The sequence below is a fragment of the Aythya fuligula genome, chromosome 2 (genome assembly GCF_009819795.1).
Source record: "Aythya fuligula isolate bAytFul2 chromosome 2, bAytFul2.pri, whole genome shotgun sequence".
In the NCBI taxonomy this organism is placed as follows: Eukaryota; Metazoa; Chordata; class Aves; order Anseriformes; family Anatidae; genus Aythya; species Aythya fuligula.
The window spans coordinates 135,371,358-135,396,540 of NC_045560.1; the positions used below are offsets into that span (position 1 = coordinate 135,371,358).

Sequence of the window (25,183 nt, forward strand, 5' to 3'; positions counted from 1 at the left end):
GTATCACGTGTAATGCCATGTTCAACCTGTAATTTGGGTAGTGCTGTCTTACCCAAACAACCAAGCAGCACACACGTTCTCCGTGCCCAGAGGTGTGAGGGGTTACAGCGGGGTGTCCCTCTGGCTTAGTGGGTGCATGCCGGAGGAGCCTTGCACTGCCCATCACCACGCAGCTGCCACTGCCAGAGACCTGGCACAGCCTGGCATAGCAGGGCATAGATCACGTTTTGGGCTTCTGAACCTTGAAGCAACATTTCTTAGTGCCCACCTGCCAGAAATCCCTCCCAGAGCAGCGATCTGAGCCTGGATCACCTTTACATGCAGAGCTGGACATCCGAGCTCTCATCACCTCCAGCCTCCCAAGATCTCCACGGTGCTCCAGCATCAGCTTTTCATTTATTTATTTAAAACCTGCCAAAATACAACTCCCCTGCAGGCCAAACAATGAAAGGGCTTCTCTGCCAGACGTGTGTTCTGCCAGCATATAGCTGCAGATGTATTGTGTGGAGCAGTGCGTGGTGTGACAGCGAGCAGGACTGTCCAAGGGCAGGGACTCAACACGTGAGGTCCGAAGGCTGGCTGAGATAACCCCAGGGGACTGCCTTCGTCAAAGATGAAACGTGACATGGTGTGGGTCCTGGGGCAAACTTCCTTCTATTATATACCCAGTTTCCTCAAGCGCTGCCAGCTGATTTGCTCCAAACCGGAGTGCACTCGTGTGTATCCAGTGGAGAGATGACCCAGGTCCCACAACCAGCAGTGGAACCAAACAAGCAATCACTTTTTCATGCAGATGCACAAAACCACGTATGAAACCAGCAACAGCAGAGAACAGAGAAATTGGCATCCTTCCTACAGACAGACAGGGGCACAACTTACAAACTTAAGGGCAACACAGATCTAGTATCTTCACTCAGATAACTTAATTACAATAATCATTACTGTACAGAATAGTTAAAATCTGTCTTTCTTGAGTTACAAAGGTGCAGGCAAACCTTGGCCTTGCTAATTAAAATAAGTTGTGGGAGCTGTAAGATGTCAGACAGCTTTTGTCTAGCAGACAATGGGCACCACAACAGCACAGCACCTGGACAAGCATGATCACCACCATGCTCCACCACAGGCAGGGTGAGGAACAGGCTCTAACAGACAACCTAAAATGTTAAAGAATTAAACTCTGTCTACTAACATCATTCTAATTGTACCAAGGAACAAAATTTGCATGGCAAAAAATGTTCATTCCCTCACTTTGTTTTTCAGTATTTGCTTGTGACATTCAGCTATCAGACTCAAAAACCCTCTGAAATAAGTGTCTATGATGGAGACAAGTCGGTGCATCTGACTTTCAGTTCCCAAACTGCGTCAAAATGTAAGGAAAATGTTTGTTGATGGGTTAGGATGGACTGTGAACTCCATGACAATCTAGGGGGAGGGAGAGCACTGTTACAGCACGTAGAACAAACCAATCAATTGTTTTCTGAAAGTTGGTTGGGCTTTTTAATGAGCCACTGCTATCACAACAGGTTCCAAATATCAAAAGGTCGTGCAAAATGTGGCACAGTGCAGGATTACCACAATGCAGCCCTATACTTGCTCGAGGTCTTTCAGATTCTGTAAGTTTGCAGGTTTTCTGAAAATTATCCAATCTTCTGTTCTTCTGGGCCCTTTGAAGTACTTCACTTAAAAGCTGTAATCTGATTTCTAGCTTTTGTGCCTTCAGAGAAGAAGGAAAATATAGTCATAAGAAAAATATACAGTGAAAATGTGTGCAGTACTCCAGCGTTTGTCAAAAGGTGTCCTCAGAGGTAGTTAGCTAGAAATTAGATAAGCCTGTACTCTGCATGCCTGAGAAATGAAGTTTGTTTATTTTTCCAAGGAAAAGCAATGGGTGAATTTCATAACATTTTGACACAACAAGCCATGGCCTCAGACTTTAAGACCTCAGTGGTTATTGCTCCTACTAGAATTAAACTGTAGATTCAAGGGAACAAACACCTCCCCTTGTTATAAAGACAATTATACAGATACATAACTTTTCGTTGTCAAAACAAAAATCCAGCCAGACTCTTGTAAACAGCATATGCATGTACATAGCATTGCCTAATCGCACCAAATGTGGCTGATGGGTTGCCAGCTTTACAAGTAATAAATCATTATGATCCAATTAAAACCATATAACAAAGTAGACATACATAAGACTGTATATAAAAATAATCTTACTAATTATGATATCAAAGGAACAGGAGACTTGAAAGCAAAGTTAGGTTCAAAAACCTGTATTACAATTACTGCAATTATGATTAACTTAGTAATAACTGTAACTTTTTATAAACCTCAGGAATTGTATAATCACATTTATCCTGAAACCTCATCACAAACACCCTAAAAAATTTGGCAAAAAGAACAAAAGGTAACTGCACATTGGTTGTTTCACCATACCTATGAGGAGGAGGATGCAAGTGGTAGGGAAAGACACTCAGGTTTTATTGGGCAGGGGAAGTTGGACTCGTTACATTCTGGAAAATGAAAGAAACATTCTCTTTGATCCTTTCAAGGAAAGGATCAGCTAGAGCCTGATGCTGCCCTGAGAAATGTTTCCATTGCATCAGCTGTGACATAGAGAGTGGCTTCTTTGAATTAGGCTTCCCCTGGTCTTGTCCAAGCTGGCAACTTCTAGATGCAGAAGGCTTTTCCAAGGAAGGATCTGAAAAAATGATGAAGAAAATTAATCAGAGAAAACTGAGACAGAGAATTTCAGTCTGAATCAATAAGCCAGTTAGTGATAATAAATGAGAGAAAATAGAACATCATATAGAATCATTCTATGTCAATGAAAACCAAACATATGTATCCACAGTACGAGGAGAAAGACTCTCTTTCTTGCTTATTGATCAGATTTATCAAAATCACCATCTGCTAGCTCAAAGATGAATCTTCTCACAAATAGATGGGAAAGGAAATATCCTATCTAGCAATTTCCTTTCTTTTGTTTTCCCTTTTATGTGACATTTGGGTTGCTCCCATTCTTTAACTCTGAAGGTAGAAGTCTGTTGCAGCAAAACTTGAACTAATTTCGATTTCCTCCCAAAGGAGTCATTCCAACCAGCTAAAAATAGTTTGAATGGCTATTTCATTGACTCAGCACACTAGAGGTGGATCTCTAGTGCACTCTGTACATTCTGTGGTGGGCAGCTGAGCTCCACCACAACTGCTCTTTCATTCCCCCTCCTCAAAGGGAAAGGGGACAAAATACAATGAAAAGGGCTCAAGGGTTGAGATTGGACAGGGAGATCACTGCCATCCTTCCCGAACTGAGCCTGCAGGGGCTGCCTACAGGCAGCAGCTCTTCAAGAACTGCTCCCACATGGCTCCGTACCACGGGGAGTAACAGTGCCTAAGTGCAGGCTGGCATAATTTGAACATCACTTACTCATACAAGAACAGAAGGTCTAATTTTTCAATCCTTAAGGAAAGATACAAAGACAATGAAATCAACAAGTGGAGTAAAAATAAGGAAAAACCTCACATTGTCATGGTTACAGAAGCTTTGTGCTTTCACTAACCAAGTCCTCCCCATTTTGGATAGAATGAGTTGAGAAAGGAATAGAAAGGTCTAGCCTATGGCACAGAGACTTGAAAAGCATCAAGCAAAATAATCACATCAGGTCTGTATTACTTAATTCCTTACTTATGTCTGTTGAGAATGTGTGCTTTTGTAGCCATTCCTTTGGCTCTTTTTATTGTGATATCTGTTAATACTACATATACATATTTTATACCAAAAGCAAAGCAACGTACTAGGGCAGTAGACTCTCTTTCCTTTAAGAAATCGAAAATTGAAATTATCATTACTGTCCTTGAATATTTAGAAACAAAACACCACATTTGGCACAATTGCATTTGGTTGTGATGAATCACTAGTTCAGCTGGTCATAGCTAATTCAAGGAATCAAGAGGCATGATATAGGAATTGGTTGTTAGGGTAAGGAATTAATCTTTTCTTCTCTTCATCTTGTCAGGAGCTCCTATGGATCAGAAAAATCATGTGGCAGATCCCATAATGAAATTCATTATTTCAATCCTATTTTACTGAGCATTGGAGTTTTCTCCAGTGACAGACTGTATATTCAAAACGGATGCATTTCCTTCATCAATGGTCAGAGATAATGGAAAAGAAACTCACTTTGATGGTCTTTGTTTCCCATACAATCGCACTCAAGCAAGTCATGGGTAACACAGCTGGAATCTTCATGAAGTGTGAAGAGGTTTTTGAGCTCCTCAACGGAAAAATGGATGTGTTCGGATGTCTTGGAAAGGTCTACAACTGCCCCAGAAAGATCTTGTTTGCTGATCTGTCTCTGATAAATCTTTTCTTCTATTGAGCCTGGATTGAAAAAACAATAGATACACTGGGATAATTTTTGACCAGTACTTGCCAAGAAGAAAAGTCAAATCCATTTGTTCACAATATTCATAGGAAATGCTGAGCCACTATTTTCAACTACTAAAACAAGAGCAAGGAAAAGGTAAATGAGTCAATGTGATGTCACTATTTTAACTGAATTCAAAACAAATTATGTATATTTTAAAAGAATGAATAATTTCCAAAAACATTATCTCTCTTTCCTCTATTGGCAATATTTCAATAGCTGCCTTAGTCTGGAGTATATTTGAGCACCATCTCTGACCTGTGGTTAGCAGTCTGTAAATATGTACAGTATGTTTTTGACCATCTCTCCACACTCTGGCCATTGCCTGAGGAAAGGAAAAAGATGAAAAGCATTAACAGCATATGATACAATAGAATTTCAGCTAAAACTTAGCATCTGCTGATCAAATTACCAGATCTGCTAGCTCATTCAAAAAGATGTTGTCCAAAGAAAGCATTCCTCAGTAGCTGTCTTTGACTATTTTTATAAAAATATTCTGGTATTAACTACAAATTATTTTCAAAACATAATTTACTTTCTTTCTGCTATTTATGCTCCTCTTTGTGTATATTATATTAGGAAAGCGGGGCTTTTATATCCTTCCTGCCAGCAATCCCCTCTTTACATTTCTTTTCTAAACACTAGCAACAGTTTAATATTTCAGGAATACTTGTCATTCTCCCCCATCTCCAATTCTTTTTTTTTTTTTACCATAATACATCTTTATAAATGACTATTCCCTTTCTTTTAAGACTGTAGTTTCACACGTAATTCTTAAACAAACAAAAAAGGTAAGTGAGTACTATTACATGATTTTTGTCAAAAATGTTAGGGTTACATGTACATATTAGGTTCAAGTACTCATAAATGGCTTGCAGTATTTGGCAAGCTTTTTTGATTTGTATTTGGCAAGCAGTAGCAATTTTGAGTGATATAACAGTGTTTAAAGCAACGTGACAAGTGACCACATGGGGGTACTAATTCACAGTTGGAACAGGAGCAGGGGCAAGAATTGGAGCTTCTTTCAGGTAGGTATTAAGAATTTATTATTAATCTATAATCAGAAGTCTCTTCCTGTGCTTATAAAAGTATTTTTTTTAATTGCTATTATTAAGGAGTATTTTAACTGAACGCTCTTATGCCAACTAAATAATCCCTTAGGGCCATGTGCACAGTTACAAGCAACGGTACTAGCTTTGTTTTCTTTCTTTTAACATCATTGCCACATGATTTTCTCATTCTCTTAATTCTGATCAGGACCTTTCCCTTTTTCTTATGTACGGCAAATCAACAGCAACACTTGCTACACACTCTAATCATAATTTTATTTTCTTTTTAGAAACAGCAAGCTTCCAGTTTAAAAGTGATCAGAAGACAACAGAGATATATGACTCATTCCTCCAAAGTAACCAGAATCTGATCTACTCTTTTCATTTTTTTTTTTTACTGATGGAGTCATTCTAATGATGCATATATATACGTGTATATATACGTATATATATATATATATAAAAACAGAGAAATATTTTTTATTTTCTTCTCACAGTTTTCCTCCAGTATTGTACTTACCCAGATACAATGTGATAGTGAGGCAGCAATAAGACATGTAAAGCCAGACATTTCAAAATCAATCAAGAACTCATTTGATGCCCATCCCAACCTGCACATACACAGTTGTATCAGACCTGAATATCCGTAGCTGGATTCCAGTCGATATCATACAGGATCAAGTGAGATGCCCCGACCAGATTCAGTCCTACTCCACCAGCTTTTGAGCTCAGCAAGAAGATGAAAGCTGGACTGAATTTACTGTTGAAGCTATCAACTATATGTTGCCTCTGGGAAACAGGAGTATGTCCATCAAGTCTCGTATAAGAGTATCCATAAGTTTTGCATGTCTCCTGTAATATGTTCAACGTCTGGGTGTAATTGGATACTAGTACAACCCTGTCAAGCAGAAAAGAAAAAAAATATATCATCTTAGACCTCGGCAAAGTTAAAGTACAACAACAAATTATTGAAGACAACTAAAAAAATGAAATCACAAGTCAAGCAAAAATTAAACATCAACATGAGGTTACTCATATTTCCTAGGAAACTTTTAATATTATTTGAAGCACTTATTAGATTTGGATGCATTAAGTCTTATCATCTAGTGTTTGAATGTTAAGTAATTAATGTTTTCCTTCACAATAGAATTTGGCCCAACTCACAGATTACAGGGATCCAGAATAAACCACATAGATATATATATAATATATATTATATATATAATATAACATAGCTGGCAGCATTAAGGCAGCATTTGCAGAGGATGTTGTAGCAGCTAATTAAAAATACATATGACTCTGCTTATTGAAAAAGCTACTGCGAACTTCTACAGATAGCCTAGAAAAATAATGATAAATAAAATCATGAAAGTCAGATAAGAAAGCAATGACTCTTGCCTACACTGAATGACTGAAAAGAAATGGACTGAGGCATGATGAAAAATATCACAAAAAATATAGTCTGGAATTTTTTAAAACGAGTAAGTCTCCTGGTTCATTACACTAATGATTCTTATTATGTCAGTGTTATTTCTCTTACATTCTGAGCAAATAAGCTTCAAAGATCTGAAAATCTTGAGTTTCTGTCCTCAAAGGTAGTGAGGATGATACTACTGAGATGACAAAGAAAGATCTTTTTAATTGAAGCCATAAATAATAATCACAGTTAAGGCATTTTCTGATATATTTTGTTTAGAAGTCTAAACTAAATGTACAAAATTACATCAAATAATATTTTTTATTTAAAATATATATTTTTTTTAATAAACAGAAATACGGAAGAACTATACAAACAATTTCAGGGAAAATTCTGCAAATTAACATTTAAAATTTGTTTTATGTTATTATTGTTGTTGTTATTATCACAGTTGCCTCTACAATCAAACTAAATCCAAGATGTGTTTGTAAAAACTTTGCAAGGTAGACTTTTGACAATCAACCTGAAATTCACAGCTTTGTTTCCACTCAAAAGTAGAAATACAAACTTTAAAAGAGGACTGGAACTGGGTCTGTATATTGCAAAAACTATTTAACGCTAATGAGAGCAGAGAAACAGAAGAAAAAGAAACATGAATAGCACTGAATTAAAGTAAAAAAGTTATGGAAGTTATACAATAATGCCTCAACATGAGCTATAACTCAGCAACTCCCAAAGCACTGACATGGGGAAAGGTGTTTTTTCCTCACACCCCTGATTTTTTTGACTTACACGAAAAAAGGCTAGCACATTTAGATATTTAGCTGTCACTGGTTTCATTGGATGCTAGGCATATAAACTCCCATGACAAGCTCAGATTTCTGATTTGTAAGAAGAGAGCACCAGGAAGAAACAAATTCCATTTCACAAGTGCCAAGAGATCTGCTGTTACTTCACACTACTGATTACAGCATGTCCTATTTAAGCATCAATTAAAATAAAAGTTAAAAGCTAAATACTTTTGAAATGGCTGGGCTTTAAGGTATGAGTACATAAAAAAGTTATCATGAGACACAAGGTCACGTTGAGCTTTCCATGAATCAGCAATTTCACAGTAACCAACCATGTGCATCCTATTACCCCATGATAAGCAGAGGTTTTCCTACATGTCAGTGACATTTACCATGGGGGAAATACGCAGTTGTTGTGCAAGTTCACCTGTTAAGACTTGTTGCCCTGGACAGAAAAGGCAGCAAGCACTGAGCAGTTTAACATGATTAAAGGGGAAAGAACTCATAATCCACTCATTAAAAATATTTTAGTGCAATTTCAAATATTTAATACATTAAATAATTGCCTCAAGGAGATACAAAGCATTGGGGAGACTTTGCAGGTAAAGATAATTTGTCATAGCACAGAAGCTGTAGCAAACTCTATCCTAGTTGCTGGAACTCAGGATGAAAAATACAATTATCTTTGCCTGGAAATAATATGAAGAGCAACTTTGAAAATTATGTCAGCTGCAAGTCATAGGTTAGTAATTTAACAAGGAAGAACCAGAAGTAAAATGCATAAATATGCTTGGCACCTCTGAAAACAGCTGCAAAGGTTTTATTTTAAATATTATGTCCCTACACATTTGAAAAGCAAAACAATATAGAGAAGGTCACTCTTATTATCTCCCTTTTACCTTACTTTCACACTTACCTTTCAGAAGAGTTGAGCTCATGGATTGCTGCTAACAACTTCACCAGCACCTGCAATTTTCCTGAATCAGTTTCAGAGAAAGTGTCAGAAGTATAATCTTGTGGAAAGACATCCGTTAGACCTTCATAGAGACTGGACTCATCATGCTCATCATTCATCGGATCACAGCTTTTTTCCTATTAAAAATAAAAGGATTCAAGGTTCATGTCCCCACTAAAATGTTTTCTGCTTTTTTATTTTTAAAACTTTACTGATAGCATTTACTGTGTTTACACCCTCTAATCCAAGATGTTGTTTACACCTGAGAAGAGAACAAGTTGAAATACCAAAAACTCAAAAATGCATTTGACTTCTTCTCTACTTCAACAACCAAACAGATATACAGCCATAACTAAAGCTTGGGAAAACAAATCAATACTCTGTTTATTCTTCATGGAAGTCCAAAATCATTGACTTTTGGGGGGAAGACATTGTCATTAGGATTCAGTTATACAAGGGAAGTGAAAAAAAGCTAACAAGTAATAACAACAAAATAGAAGAAATAAAGGTAATATTCTGCTGTAATTTGAAAATCGATGTTTCACGAGGAGGAAAAAGCCAAACTAATAAAACCTCACAGTAGTAATAAATGACTTGCATTTACAGCCCTTTTCACCAACATAGTTTCTAAAGGCTTACACTTTCACTTACAAAAAAATATCAAAAGCTTATATCATAAAGTAAAGCAACAAACTTTACTTGACAGTGTTGTCAGTTATGTCAGGGATGTCTGCTGTGGACATTCCTACAAAGTCACCAAGAACCTCTTTTAAGGAACATTTACATCTCCACTCACCTTACTTGGACTTCGACCAGTGTCCAGAGAAGTTACTAATACTAAGCTCTAACTATCACTCTATTTATCTATAGGAATGAGAACATTTCTGTAGAAATAATAAGGTGTACAGCATGATAGGATTCCAGGAAAAGTGAAAATTGAGACATCTAGTACCAATGACATGTTGAACCTGCAGTTCCTGGTATCATTGAACTCAAGAAATGTACGGGCAGGGAAGTTTCAGGGGAACCAGCAGACAGAGTATACAGAATAATCTCTAGCTAAGTGTTCTGTGTAAAATTCACATTTGTATCTAGATCTACAAATATTCAGAGACAAAACTAGGAGGGAAAATAGATGAAGGCAACAAAGAACAAGAAAATACCCTAAAGCCACAGGGAGATGTAGAGATACCTTCCCTGAGTACGTTCAGATTTCCGAACATTTACATTTTTGCAAGCAGATCTCCTAAAGCAAGTCAGATGTGAAAAGAGAGCATGGAAATGACCTTAACTAACATGCACATTGACCATAACATATTTTTAGTGACCTTTGTCCACTGAAATGACTAATTGCAGGCACCCACCCCCATGCAAATAGATACCTTTACAGCTTTAAACAGAAGACATGGATGATTGCAAAGTTTTTTCAAAGTTCCTATGCATATTAGGTGAGGACTATTTTCTAGCCTGCCTTGTAAACAGGATCTAATAACTTGAGAACTAAGCAGTTTTCGATACAGTTCAAGTTGCAGTGCTGTTGGTCGGCAGAAGATTATGCTCTCCTTTTTGGGGGGGAGAAATTTGTTTATAACCTCCTGTGTTCTCCTAAGAATAAAGAGTCCAGTGAGGCGTGTGAGTTCTGCTGCTCTTTTTTCTCCTAATTCCTTTTCCTCCTAAAAGAACAAAGCGCAAAATTAATGTTCATCTTGCATTCCATCAAAATATTTTTCTATATGATTTTAATTAGGCAGCTAATGAACATTTTGATTTAATGACACCACTTTCAGTACGTGAATGTAATGATCAGTTCTACAATTAGTACCACTGCATTAGCTTAGTTCTAGGTTTGGTTTCTAAAGTCTTAAAGAAAGGAGGATAATATCTGAAAAGACATCCAAGGCTCAAATTATATTCCAGAATTTCTGTATGCAGTAAAGATGAAGTAAAATCATGCAGATATTGCAGTATTGTGAAGAAACTGAGAATTAATAGAGTATAATCATATCAAAATTTACATGGCATTATCAGGAATGCATGTTGTTGGAAGTATATATTTTGCCTGATAATGAAAATGCAGCTGAAATGCCACGATCTCAACACACACATATTCCTCTCCCCCCCACTTTGGAAAACAACTGAATTTATTCAAATAGGAAGCTGAGAAGCTTTTGCTGCCGTTAGCAGTCCTAAGCTTCATTTTATTCCATAGAAAGCTAATTTCACATTGCTGTCTATTAATTTCCTTCTATAACTGCATTTTTTAAATACTATACCTTTGTTGCTGAAGGTTCTCTGGATCTGACAATCGGCTCCTCATATATTTTTCTATACGTGGATAAAGAACCAAGTACTCCCGGATTTACAAACTCTATTAACGCATAAAATTCTTGCAAGTCATTTTGGATTGGAGTACCTGGAAAGAGAGAAAAGTAGTTATGCATTTGGTAACTATTTATTGAAACAGACAGAAGTAAAATTGTTGAATGCAGTATTTAACATTGAGAATGCATCCCGAGAAGTTTTGTTCCAATATGAATTACTCAGAGCACTGAATTAATCTAGAACAGTGATTAATAAAGTACTGTCTCCCTAACTGAACAGACTGCACATCTAGTTGTTTTGATAAAGGAATTCAGAAAGTCAATTTCTAAATCAGTTTTATTAAATAAATACAAAAGAAAATAATGACTGTATATAAACAGAGTCCCGATTTCCTTACAAAAGTTCTTAGGCTCCTTGCCTGTCCTTTAAGTTAGACAAATTTTGCCTTTATTAAAAAAAAAATAAAAATTTAATGAAATAATCTGTTTTAACAAGACCCAAGATTTGTGTGCTTAATACCCATTGCCAAAATTTATATTGTGCTCCTGTCACATTTACAATATCTTTTCCCTTTCCCCCAGGCTGGCACTTTCAGCATAGCAAAATATTACAAGCAACTATAAATACCAACCAGTAAGGATAATTCTCCTCTCACAAGGCAGACTAGTAAGGGCTGTAGTTGTCTTAATGGAGCTGTTTTTCAGACGATGTCCTTCATCACAGATCAGGAGGTTAAATTCTATTGCCTGAATTTGTTCCAAAGATCGTAGCAGCATCTCATAACTGATTATCATAACCGAATAAAGTGGAGAACTGATGAATTCTTCTACTTTGTGGTCCTACAGGCATAAAGAAAATATATCATACAACTTTTTCTTTGGAGATCACTCATCACACTATTTAAAGATCTAATGTCTGCAGAAATTTTCCAGCATGACACAGAACATTTACCATCTCCTCCAAGAGTTGGATTATTGATTCCTTCCTAATTTGCAAAGGAAATAAGAGAGCTGATACAGCATTTTTTTTCTAACTTTATTTTATCACCTCATTAATAGACAATTTATTATTCTTTTAGACCTTCAGATCCTCTGAGACACATTATCATGAAGGTGAAAAGCACATTCCCTATAACAGCTTCCCAGTCCTGGCATTTAGGTTGGCTTCAAATAGATGATTAAAAAGATGATAACAAACAGGCATAAGTGGCTGCCTGTACATTCACTTTGGGATCTCAAGCTGCAGTAGGAAGTTACCACTTTCTGCCAGCCTAAAATTCCACCTGCAGTTTTAAATTGAATATGATACTCACCTTGTTAAAAGCCCTTAACATTGATGGGTTGGCCAAAAGCTAAAAGCAGCCTAGGACTCACAGAGTTAAGCCTATAAATAGTCCCAGAAAACATGCCTGTCTATTGCTAAATAAATTCAATTCATCTCTAAACCCTGCATTAAACTTTTGTTTCTAAACTCCAGGATAAAACAACCAGAACAAAGTCTATTTTTTATCAAATGTGACAATGAGGAAACCAACAACAGCTGTCCATTTTAGACCATTCAAGAGTGAACCAGAATCACAATTGTACAGTTCTAGACCCTATAGACCGAACTAGCTTTAAAAAGAAACACTAAATTAACAAGCCACTGTAATGTGAAAGGGAGCTCCTTCAAAAAATAAAAAAAAAAAAAAAAAGAAACCTCCAAGAAATAGTTATTGGACTTGATGGTCCTTGTGGCTCCCTTCCAACTCGGGATATTCTATGATTCTATGATTCTGTGTGTTGGAATTCCTTCTTTACAGGACTTTTTGATTCTATGATTCTATGATTATTTGTTTACATACTTACAGACCTGTGAATGTACTGGGATTGCTTACCTGTCTTGTAATTACACATAAAAATGAAAAATTCTTCTGTTGGCACATCCCTTACCTTTCCACTTAGCTCCAGATACTAATTCCTTGCACACTCTTTCCTGTTTCCTAACATTGTTCACCTCCTTAGCAGGCAACGGTAGCAGCTGACAAGCTGAACTATGTCTTTAATTTTGAAGCAGACCAACCTGGAGCCCCAAAAGGTAATTTTATTTCCAAACAAGATCAGTTACCAAAGACAGACAACTAAGTCTGCAGCCAGATGGTGTAATACACTGAAAGAGTAATACCACTTAATTACCACAATCTTTAGAGCTTTCAAGTAGGTGATTCAGGTGAATCCATGGGCCAAATCTGGCAAGTTAATCCCACAAAGTACCTAGTGGTAGGTGAATCCCCACATCTTGCTCACGAAGAGGCCCAGCACATGATGGAGAAAGCAAGGAGCTGTGAAGAATAGGTTAACGAGGGCACTCACCAATTTCCCCCAGGTGTCTGAACTGGACCATGGCATTCCTGTTGCTTCCAAGACTGCAGTTAACTGCCTGTTTTCTGCCCAGTATTTTTACTGCCATTTTGGAGTTGAGGGCAGAAAATTTCCCTCACCCTCCATTCCCAACACGGGAGCAGAGGAGCCCTGCTGGCAACACCCAGTGCTGTCCATACCCAGGCTCCATACTGCAGCCCTGAGGACAGACGCAATGCCCCCTGATCTTTTGGTGGCCAAGCATCAGAAGATGAGCAGGGTTTGGAAATCATTTTGTTTTCCTGCACTTTCTGAGCAGCTTCCCTCTCCTGGATACTCATTTGGACTGCTAGAATCCCTTAAAAAGAAGGAGAGTCCTGACATATTATAACCCCTCTGCAGCCAAATCTAAGATATTCACCGCTGCATATAATAATCTTACAAGTCATTTTCAAAGAATTAATTTATCCTCTTAACTAGCTGCAAGATATGTATGTATTACAGCCTCCATTTTCAGTTACCCGGAGTGACTTGACAGGTTTAAGCGAGGTGCCTGGAGCTTCGTAGGGAGCAATTGTCAGTCAGCATTAGAGCCCCATGATGTCCCACACTTACTCCTTAAACAGACCCTGCTTTGCACTAGTCCGAATCTAGCGTAGACAGTGAGGTGTAAATTAAAAAACGCTGAATCCTGAACCTTGCCTTAATTCCTTCTCCAGACTCTTCAACTTAAAAACCAGCCCAACACAACCTCTGTAGAAGTGATGCTCTGCAAACAGATCATGGGAGTTATGCTCTGAAACACACCTCAAACACTGATAACGTGGATTAATGAGACCTAAATGCAATTTTTGTGAGGAAACTTTCATTTTCAAAGCAATGTCCGCTGCCTGACATTTGCATTTTGACAGAAGTAAACTGTGCTCACATTTTAAAAGCAAATAATGTCCTGTTTTTTTTTTGTTTTTTTTTTTTAAGAGTTTGTCACAGGAGGGTTAGGATCAGTTCTCAGTGCTTCAGCGTGAGAATGAGGAAAACACGCCTAACACATTTTGAAAAGTCTGCTAGTTCTTTGAGTGTATTCCTTACAGGCAAGAATAGAAAAATAAATAAATAAATTTTGAGACAAGCTCTTCCTTTTATGTTATACTGAAGAAATAACAGTAGGATAATTGCTGTTTTTCTGTAGAAGATAGACAGTAAATTATTTTTAAATACCTCATTATACCCCAGGCAAGTCATATTGCATCTTGCCTTTGCATGACAATGTACTCGTTGCTATTTGGGAGCACAATCTTAAAAGCTGCTGAGTGTCCTCAATCCAAATGGCTCCAATGAAATGAATAGGAATATTAAAGCTATTTAAATTAAAAGACAAATAAAAGCTACTGTCAGTTTGGGTCACGGTAACTGTCAGCAAAGTTGGATTTTTTCTTCCCAACATTATTCGTAGTAACTGAAAGAAAACATTTAATTATTTCTAATTACCATTGTCAGGCAAAAATGTTGCATATTATATTTTGCCTTGTATCCACTTCCTTTAGAAACTTCTATATTTCTCAACCTCTCAACCTATATTACATTACAGTTCTTGACAAGGCAATCTGCTTCATTTCCACGTCTTGAAATAAGTTAGTAAGAAAAAAAAAAAGTGATGCAAAGAGCACCTATTACTGAAATGTACATGTAGACTGGCCCCAGTGGAAGATGAGTAGGTTCAGTAATTTCAGGGGTTTGACAGCAATAAGAGTGGTATTCAAATAAATAATTACTTTTACAAAATCTTATATGTTCTATAAAATTTACATCTACATTTAAAATAGTTTGAAAACTTCCACTTTGTCTGAAATATTTGCTGTTTCATATAGACAGTAAAAATATTACAAGAAACTAAAAGCAGATTATGCAAGAATTAGGTTATCTTTAAAATGAAGCATTTTTTTCCTTCAATGTAATTGTATGGAACATATAGATTAAAAAATAACTGTGGAAAATAAATATCTGTATCTTTGACATAAACACTAATGTAAACATTACACGTTTACCATTTGTGTTTTATATCCTTCTTGTTTAGTAAAATCAAAGCTGCTAAATCAGCTTCTATTGCATTTCATCTGGTGTTCTGAATGCTTCATTCAGACATGTTAAGTGTCGGTGTCCCCACACTGGTGCCTCCCATACTCCTCTAATGTTTTACAGGCACAGACCTCCTGTGTCTCCACTTCCTCCCACGAGGATGATTTAAACAGTAAGGACCAAGGAAGAAGCAAGGGAATGGTAGATTGTTGAATGTTCCTGTAGAAAACACAGTTTGTGTGTTTGCTCAGTAACTTCCCTTTTCTTTCTGTTATGAATGCTCACTCCAAATGGACATGGGAAGCAGAGGGCTTAGGAAAATAAATAGTGGATGGCGAATTATAAACAACAGAGCTTGACTTTAAAAGCTTTGGAAGTGTTAATAAAGGCATGAGAGAGACTTCTGTTCACAGCATGACAAACGTCAGTCTGAGGGGAGCCAACACTTTGAGATACTGAGCCATGCTTAAAGGGAAGCATGACAAGAAAGCCTTTCTGAGTAACCAGAGCAAGATATGTATCTCCAGAGAAAGCCCTGTCAGTGATAGTACACCTTCACTCCTTGAACTCCTTTCTCTTTTACTTGTCTTTACCAGGTGCTTTCCTGACTGATGTGGTCAGTAAAGCTCACTGAAGCACAGAGCCCATGTTAGAACATTGAGTTTCTGCAGTTAGAGAGAGCTCCAAAAATGAGGCAAGATCCTAGAGGTATACCAAGGAGATTAAAAGGTGAGATACTCCCTCAGCACATGGGATTCATATGAGCAATACAGGAATTTGGGAGTGTCATTACCAGCAGGAACAGCTCCACAATAGGAGGGATAGGGGTCAGCGTCAGCCAGCTTCTTTATTGAGATTTGTACCTGTCTGCTTTCTTCCAGAGAGAAGAGATATTCACGTTATATAACACTGAGCCTCTAGCTGTGGTATAAGACTAAATCATCCTTACAGAAACCTAACTCTCGACAGTGACAGTAAAGGGAATAACCTTCTAAAGTGACCTGAAGCAGACAGCTGAAACAAGGAGGAAAAAGTTTTCAGTGCAGAGCACGAGGAACTACCAAAGAAACTGAGTACAAGTCAGTCAAGCTAGAAGTGGTGTTACATAAAGCAAGGAAGGTATGCACTTTGATGTACAACAGAAAGCTCTTCCTTAAACCAGAGAGGGACGAGGAAGAGCATGCCACCTTTTACATCCGCAAAGGTGAAGCCTGAGGGAAGATACGACAGATGCAGGCAGAGCTTGAGCTATAACCTGGTTACTGACAGCTAAATGCACATTTGGACAACTACATGAAGGAGAAATGAAGTATTCCAAATAAATATTAATAGAGGATTACTAGTTTAGGTCTCTGGTTAAAAATAATAATAATAATAAAAAATCACAAGTCCTATATTCTGAGCCAGATATGACCTAATCCCCTTTTGGAAATAAATCTTACCTGATCAACTGTAAAGACTTTGATCCTTTCACTTCCCAACCATTTCTGAAATTCTTTTTTCCAGTTTTTTACCAGACTCCCAGGGGTCACAATTAGTGCTCGCTTTACTACAGGTTTGCATCCATAGACCCCTTGACGCAGGAGAGTCCAGACAAGTGAAATGCATTGCAAAGTTTTTCCTAAGCCCATTTCATCAGCAAGAATAGCTCCAAATCTGCCACTAACTCTGTAAGATAAAATGATAACATTTCAAAAGATATATCTGTAATTATTTACAACTGTTTTGGGGAATTGTTTCTCAAGGTTGTTTTCTGAAGTATAAAGAACCTATTTATACTTAGGCTCTGCTGTAGGTTTTCATTCAGGAAGGACAAGAAGTCCTTAGAGAGAAACTCCTCATTTTTTACATTAATGCACTAGCCCTCCAAAACCAAATAGTTATATCTTCATTTAGAATTTAAAATATTATATAATATATACTTTTTTTTAACAGTTGCATATGCCTTCTCTATACCTTCACTATACATACTTCCTTCAGTTTCTCTATCCCAAATGACTGAAATATAAATTATATGAATAATTATAAATTTTATGAATTATAAACCCCAGAAAGCAGTGTGCTTTAGCACGGTGCTTTAGCACGGGTCAGATTGTATCTGTGTTTTCAAGACGTGCTAATTTCAGCAGAACTGACAGGCCCTTTGCTGCACTTATCATATCTGGCAAAGTCACAGCAAGCACAATGCTACATACAGGTCAGAAAAAAAAACCTGTGAAACCTTTCCTAGGAGAAAATTATTAATATTATTAATATTAATTAACTGAACAACTTCTCAAATTTCCCCCTTCCAATTCTTTAATTTCTAACATGGACTTGAAAATATTATAGGTATTGAAATCTAAAAGAATAATTATGTTCTTACCTCATTCCCATTACACATTCATATAGAAATACAATTCCTTCTTTCTGATGTGGTCGGAGGTTATTTGCAATGTAAGGATCCACAACTACATCCACCACAGGTAAACCTGCCTTATTGAACATCCACTGATGGCTTGCATTTGGTCTTGGCATAACCAGAGAATCTTGAAGTAAAAAATATATGCAAATGTTGCACTTTTTTTTAGTCAGTTAGCATAGAGTATTATTTATTTAAATCATCTACAGAAAAAATAGCCAATGATCTGATGACTGCTAAATATACAGTTTAATATATGGACCATTCTCAGTCAGAAAATGCACTTACCAGCAGAACTTTTAGATAGCCTTTGAAATAAAAATCTCTTTGCAGAGGTTTCCAGAATAGTTTGCACTTTTTTCCAATGTAAAAGTGACAAACTGGAAAGTCTGAGTATTGTTTTATGAAGTGAAACTGCCTACCTAATAAATGTTGCATGACGACTTTGAATACTTAGAAGAAAGTCTAAAAGGTTTCTAAAAGGAAAGTCTAAGAACACAAAGAATGACCCACAGAAAACCTGGACACTATTTCAAGGGGATATTCTTGAGGATGCTGGGAAAGACTTCTCTTCTTGAGGAACAGAGATAAGACAATGATTTGCTAAAAAAGAGAGAAAGAATGAGAGTGAGCCAACAAAGGCTGCCACAGTGTGTGAATACAAGAATTTGACAAGTTTGAAGATATACAGGGGCAAAGAGAGCACGAAGGAGTGGGATATGTCCTTTGGCTACATCTGTATAGCAGTTTTGCTTGTCATAATTTGTTTATAAACTCTGATGTCATTATTTTGCTAGACAAAGTCCATACAAGGTTGCTTATATTGATGCTATACAACCTCACTGAAAAGTGGAATTGTGAGAAGACAGAATGAGAAAGCATTCACAGCCTCTGATATTTTTATGTTGCTGGAATAGATCTATATTGATAATTTATTCATGGAAATAGGTCAGTTGAAGGCTTGTATCACTCAGAGGGATTTTGTTTCCTACTGACAAAGGGCTGAGTTCTGATAGATTACATCAAATTGCATCTGGATATACATAAAAGGCAACGGTGACAAAAATACCATTTTTCTAACAAAATTTTGCAGTATCAGAGATGGGGAAGAAGTGCAGTTTAAATGAGCTCTGGACTAAAAGCTTAGAAATCATATCTGAAAGACAAGCTTTTCCATCTTTGTCACTGCACTCTGTTCTGTTGAGCACACTGATAAACAACATTCCATTTTGAAAAAGCTGCATTTTAATCAATGATTGTCATGGACCTCAGCATGAAAACCTTTGAATGTTCCAATACCGAGGTCCTGGTCTAGGAAAATATCTCCATTACTTCTGAAAGAAATTATGCCGCAAGGCATTAAGCAAGCTATGTGATCCTCCTGAGTTAAACGACATTAATCACAGAATCACAAAATGGTTTGGGTTGGAAGGGACCTTAAAGCCCATCTAATTCCCACCCCCTGCCATGGGCAGGGACACCTCCCACCAGCCCAGGTTGCCCAAAGCCCCATCCAGCCTGGTCTTGAACACTTCCAAAGATGGGACATCTTTGGGCAACCTGTGCCAGTGCCTCACCACCTTCTGAGTGAAGAATTTATTCCTTATACTTAATCTAAACCTACCCTTTTTAAGTTTAAAGCCATTCCCCCTTGTCCTATCCCTACACTCCCTGACAGAGTCCCTCCCCAGCTTTGCTGTAGCTCCCTTTAGGTACTAGAAGGGCTCTGTAAGGTCTCCCTGGAGCCTGCTCTTCTCCAGGCTGAACATCCCCAGCTCTGTCTGAGGGAGTACTTGATTCCGCTGTCCATGTCACTAACAAAGATGAGTGATAGTCCAACCTGCAGATGTGTTGAGGGCTTTCCATATCAGGCAATTTGGGGAAGTGTCACAGGAGGTGCTCAAATTCACCAGAAGAAAAGTTACAGAAGGCAAAGAACTAGAATAAAACTCAATTTTTTTACAGAATATTGCTTAAGCAACAAAGAAATTCATTTGGGTATAGAATATATCAGCTCTTTGCCAGATTTTCGGTTAGAAAGCTAATGCAGAATCATCATGAAAACACAGGAAGCTGCATTACTAGAAACAACATAATCATGCTGAATTGAGTCTAGAAGATGGTGCTAATGAAAGTGCTCTTACAAAAGCGCAAATGATATCATTAATTGCTAGATGATGAGGATTTCATTGTTTATTTACATAGCACTCAAGCAGTAGCTTTGCAAAGCCTTACAATATCAAGATATGGGATAAGAAGTTGGATGGAGGTCAAACTGTAGTAAGAATCCAGAACAACCTTTTTTTAAAAAAAAAAATAAAAAAGGATTGCTCTACTTAGTAATATTTCTTTAAAATTGTTTCTATCTTCCATCCGAAAGATAAAGCCATCAGCAGAACATAGTTCCTAACCAGCAGGTTGTATGACTGGTTTGTTATTGATCGACAGAAGAGCACGTCTTGTTTAGATAAGCAATGGCACTTCCTGCATTTATCAAATGCTTACAGGATCCCTCTTATACAACTGCTTAACCAGTCAGTTTCCATGTGAATTCTCATGGCTTTTCAGCACAGGGTAGTTCTAGTATTACAAATCAAAACTTTTATCCCAAAATATATCCTGCTGAGTTTTGGGCAGTGAAATTACACTCACTGGCTGGGAAGAATCAGGCACCATCAGGAACAATTCTCTGAATCTGGCTTACCTGATCTATTACTGATCCTTCACAGCAATTACGGTGCTGCCATATTCTGTTAGTGCTTCACTGACCCCAGCGGGAAGCTGGAACTCATCTAGAACTTCTAGGGTATGTCAGCCTGTTTCTCTGATCAACGTACACATTCTTCTTGGCAAACCTCTCAGAAACCACTCTAACCTGTTTTTACAGCCATCTGTAACAACTACAAGAAACTTGACCCGCAAAGCATTTCACTTGTTAAAGTGATAAAATCCTAACACGGCACTGATAGAAACACGACTACTTCATTTCAGAAATCCTACAGTAGTACATATGGGAACGTGAATATTTTGGTTACACCCTCAACTTTTTTGACAAACAGAGGATGATTAAATAACCTTAAACATTTGAACCTTACTTGAAGCATTGGGATCATGGCGAGGTTTGCAGCTTTGAGAATTGTTGAGAATATTCTCTTTAGTATTGGGTTGACAGACATTTTTGAACGGTTTACAGAATCGTTTCATAGTAGCTTGAGGTAAAGCAGTTGGGACTGTGTCATGAGTCGCTATTCCAGTCTGAAAACACCTGCCACTGCTGAAGTCATCTGCTGAAATTACACCCATCACTTCAATTTCTTTTCCTCCAATCATCAGTGTTTGACCTTCATCAAGACTGTCTAACTCTTTAGGTTTATATCCAGTACCTAAAAGAATATAAAAATGTATGAATTAGGACAACACAGCAAATAATACTTCCTTAACATCAGTATTCATCAGCAGGAAGGAAAAATAAAACTGTCAACAGGTATTTGATTCTTAAGCATTTGAATTGTTAAACATGTGAATAAATGAAGTCTTTTCCTCCTTAACAGACTTGACATTTCAGTGGTAATGTTCAGAATTAGATACCAGAATATGTGAGCAAACATTCTACCATTCTCACCCCTGAGTTCTATTGAATGTCAAGTACTCGTTTAAGGGAAATTTATAAAAATCACAATACCATATCATAAAAAATGGCAGCTTGCCTTAGTTTTAAACTTGTGTAAAACTAATGACCATTCTAGGTCCTTTTCCCTTCTTTTTGTACCCCAGCACAAACACCACTAGCCCCTCTTGCTGTTGATCTAGACAAAATATTCTTATTCTAAAACCGTTCTCTAAAGTAGCTTTTCACAACTGGGAATATATGCTCTGATTTTTGCCAGGATTTATACTTTGCTCTTATATATTATATATTGCTCATATATATATTTTATATTCAATACTTTGCTCATTTCAAAACCTATCAGGAAGCTGAAGCATTTTTCTCTGCCCTCCTAGGGACTCTGTCAGGTGAACTATTCCCAGAGCAGCTACCGGTCAGTCTAATTAAAAAATAAAGATGTAGTTCCACTTCCTTTTAATATAAAGATGTAGGAAAGTTTTGTGGTTCCTTCTTTTAAACAGTGTTCTAGTTGTTAAAACTCTCACATAAGAAATGGGAGGCTTACCTATAATTTATTTTCTTAACTCAGGGAGGTCAAAGACACCTCTCTCTCAGAATTAGAAGCAGGCACTTTTTATTTATTTATTTTTTTACTCCAATTGTTGGATTTGTGCCACTCTGGATAAATGGGCTCAGAGTCTTAGTTGGGTCAGAAAAATTAAAAGCATGACTGTGATGACCAACAGTTAAAGCACTCACCTGTAAAAGAGGCAAAAACCCTAGTGTTTTACACACATTGTGTCCAGTAGATAGTACATAGAAAGAATGCTGGGAGCTGTTTGCAAAGCTGTTTGAAAAAAAAAAAAAAAAAAAAGTTTCCCATTTCTAGGAATGTGTCCTTCCAAAAAGGTTGGAAGGTGAAGATCTGGATGCATATTCCTTTAAGAGCAGAAATTTACTGAGCTGTTTCAAAGCTTAAGCAAGTGTTGAAAAACAGTCAAGCCAAAAGGCAAAGGGAGGCCTTTTTCTTTCCCTCTAAATGCATGCAAAAATGCATAATACTCCTTGTTTGATTCTTGAAAGAAAAATATCTGCTTTCACTAAAGAGCTGAAGATGCCAGGACATAAGAGAAGGAATGTGCCTTTCTAGTCGAGGTACCTGGAGAGGGTAGTTATGACCTATTCTTTGCTAATTTAAATTTAAAATGTCCACTGCTTACACTGGGGAATTTATGGTTTTCTTAGAATCCACGAGCATTGCAAGCAACTCTAAAGGAGCAAGTTAGACCAATGGCATTGGTATCATTGTGCTCCCCGACACAATCAAACACAGACAAAAAAATTTTACCGGTGACAATGAGAATACTCAATTTTCTATTGTGTTTTCTGCTAATTCAAGAAGACAGGACTTGAAAAAAACACAAGAACAACAGGGTGGTGGCTGATGCATTCCATGCATTACTCTCTTTCTCCCTGCCTTTTTCAAACCCAAGCAAGTCTGTACATATATTGCTTTGCTATAAATGAATTTGAATTAATTTCTAAGTCACAGACTGACCTGCAAATTGCAACTGCTTGGTCCTAGCAAGGTTCACAATGTCATGATTGTAACAAAAGAGCTGAGAAGCCACCTTGGCCCCAATATTAATCAAATTATGTTTTGTAGCAACATTTTCCAATCCTACTTCCTCCTCAAATATTTTTGGCTCAGTTAGCAAAGTTAATTCTTTTTTTTTTTTTTTCGCTAAAAAAATACTGCTCCAAGTTGACTGCAGCCTATAGTTTGCAAGTCTTATTTTTAACTCTGATAACAACCCAAACTGTGTCTTACAGCAGCAGCTGCTGCTAAAACTGCAAGACTAAAAATTGCTACACAGTTGACTTTGGCTTGGCTGGAAACCGTTGCTATTGCTTGTCTTTCTGACAAAGATAATATTTTTAGCTGTTTGGCTGAAAAGTACAGCTCCAATCTCAGACATTCCCAGTTACCATACTACTGACAGGAGTATCTCCAAGAACCTTACCTGTGTATGTTCCCTGAATTCTCACACCTTCAATGCAGCATAAGAGCAACCAAAATCAACTACTTCTTCCTCATTTGGCATCTCAGCTGAGTTAGTACCACCGCTCATTTCCATATCCGCTCCTTGGACTAGCATTTGGTGGTTTTGTGAATAATGTTATTCAGCCTGCTCCAGCCTCCCCCATACATCTGCCTTGTACGTAAGAAACATAAAGCCATCTTTCCATCTCCCACCACCACAAAAAAAAAAAAAAGACTACTGTGTTTTCATCCGGTGTTCAACTTTGGTATTGAGAACTGTAAAATAGCTAAAGAACCTTGTCTCTGTTATTCAAAGCACATTAAATTTAAGCCAGTTCTTCACTTACACAAACACGGAAATCTACGGTACCTCTTCCAATGTCTTTGCCTTCCATATCTTTCAAAATTACTGACTTTCCTTTTGTCACAAGAACAGCATCACCTTCCCACTTCTTGTGCTTTTTCTTTGATGCCTTACACCACACAACACTGAAATATTTTGTAAGGCAGTCAGGTTCTTCCTGTGCTGCTTCTTCCTTTGCCGTTCCTGATGTTGGCAAACACGCTGCATCTAAAAGAGAAATAAAATACCAAAGAATATCTCAAGCTCTCTTGATGAAGCGTACAGTCATTTTCATTTCAAACAAATCAAGGACAATCTATGCATTTCATCTTATATAAACAAAGCGGCATATTTCCTCTCCTGGGCTGTTTATGTTAAGTTTGGACTGAGATAGAAATGCACATAAGGACTCATCCTGAAATAGGAACCATTAAATTGTTTTTGGAAAGTACGTACTTTCAGGAAAAGGACATTTAGAGAAAAAGGACAAAGTACATTAATCAGAGAACTCCTGACTTGACATAACAGATGAGGAGCGTGTAGAAAGAATAAAAGGAATGGCTGGAGAAAACAGAAGGGAAACAAGCATATGAGAAAATGAGAAGTCCTGGTGAGATGGTGCTGGGCAATGTTCTGGAAGCAAGGACGGGAATACAGGACTCCAGAAAGGGAGCAAAGGAGGCCAGTAAAGAGGTCTGAGGCCAAAGCCATTAGTCCTAAACTTGCAAAATAGCTATAACTGTAATAATGCAAAAGATTACTTCAACTGTTTTCCTCGTGGCCTTTAGAAATAAGTAATTATGCAAACATTGAAACAGATCATCTCTTGAGCTCGCACCCATTCAAATGATGCTACCAGGTTGAGACTGATTTAGATTTGTCAGCAGTTAGCTCATTATAAGTGTCACAGATATAAATGCTAATACAAAATGTTTAGGTTAATAAGGTTAAGAAATCATAATAGAACAGACAGCTGTTGATTATAATATCGATTAAGAATAAACGCATGCTTCCCAGAGTTTGCAATCTGACATGAGTCAAGTAATGGCAGATAAGTCCTCAGCATTATCTAAAGGAATATCTGTAGCATTCCTTTTCAGCACATGCACAGCTTCAAAGAGAGAATCAGACTAATTTTCATTAAAATACCCTTGCATGCTGGTTAAAGGCTTAAATCGGTTTGCTCCTTTGATTCCATCTGGGATTCAACGCTACACAAATCTGTTACAAAAAAGCGCTTATGCCACAGACTAACCTTTCCAAAATTTCCAAGCGTGCTGGTATTTAAAGGAGAAGCAGCAAGAGTTGCTCACAGTAATGGTGAGGCAACTTTATAATAATACCAGGCACCTTCACAATAAATAAAGAGGCAACTTTATTGCTTGTACATCAAGTCTACATTTTCTTAA

At 37.3% G+C, this 25,183-nt stretch overlaps 1 protein-coding gene across 2 annotated transcripts; it reads right to left on the reverse strand.

The window, feature by feature from the left end:
• Positions 1-1,598: 1,598 nt before the first annotated feature.
• RAD54B (RAD54 homolog B) lies at positions 1,599-23,997 on the reverse strand. 2 transcript variants are annotated; one of them, XM_032182809.1, is made up of 13 exons: positions 23,802-23,997; positions 20,876-21,163; positions 17,745-17,907; positions 16,822-17,047; positions 11,596-11,803; positions 10,916-11,055; positions 10,025-10,315; positions 8,604-8,779; positions 6,116-6,377; positions 4,689-4,755; positions 4,184-4,384; positions 2,440-2,704; positions 1,599-1,714 (listed from the first exon to the last, which is right to left on the reverse strand). In XM_032182809.1, the coding sequence occupies exons 1-12, from the start codon at positions 23,824-23,826 to the stop codon at positions 2,484-2,486; spliced, it is 2,268 nt and encodes a 755-aa protein (XP_032038700.1). In that variant the 5' UTR covers positions 23,827-23,997; the 3' UTR covers positions 1,599-1,714; positions 2,440-2,483. The 2 variants fall into 2 exon arrangements, with proteins under 2 accessions (XP_032038700.1, XP_032038698.1); XM_032182807.1 differs by lacking the exon at positions 1,599-1,714 and having other exon boundaries at positions 1,843-2,704.
• Between the last annotated feature and the right edge of the window lie 1,186 nt (positions 23,998-25,183).

What these genes read in the sequence shown, in the direction of transcription:
- RAD54B (XM_032182809.1), bottom strand. Translation starts at nt 23,826, where the DNA reads ATGGAAGGCAAAGACATTGGAAGAG. An exon ending in GAATGTGTAATGGGAATGAG is followed by an intron (nt 17,048 to 17,744) that starts GTAAGAACATAA and finishes TTTATCTTACAG; the next exon opens with AGTTAGTGGCAGATTTGGAG. An exon ending in GGGAAACAAAGACCATCAAA is followed by an intron (nt 2,705 to 4,183) that starts GTGAGTTTCTTT and finishes TCATTTTTTCAG; the next exon opens with ATCCTTCCTTGGAAAAGCCT.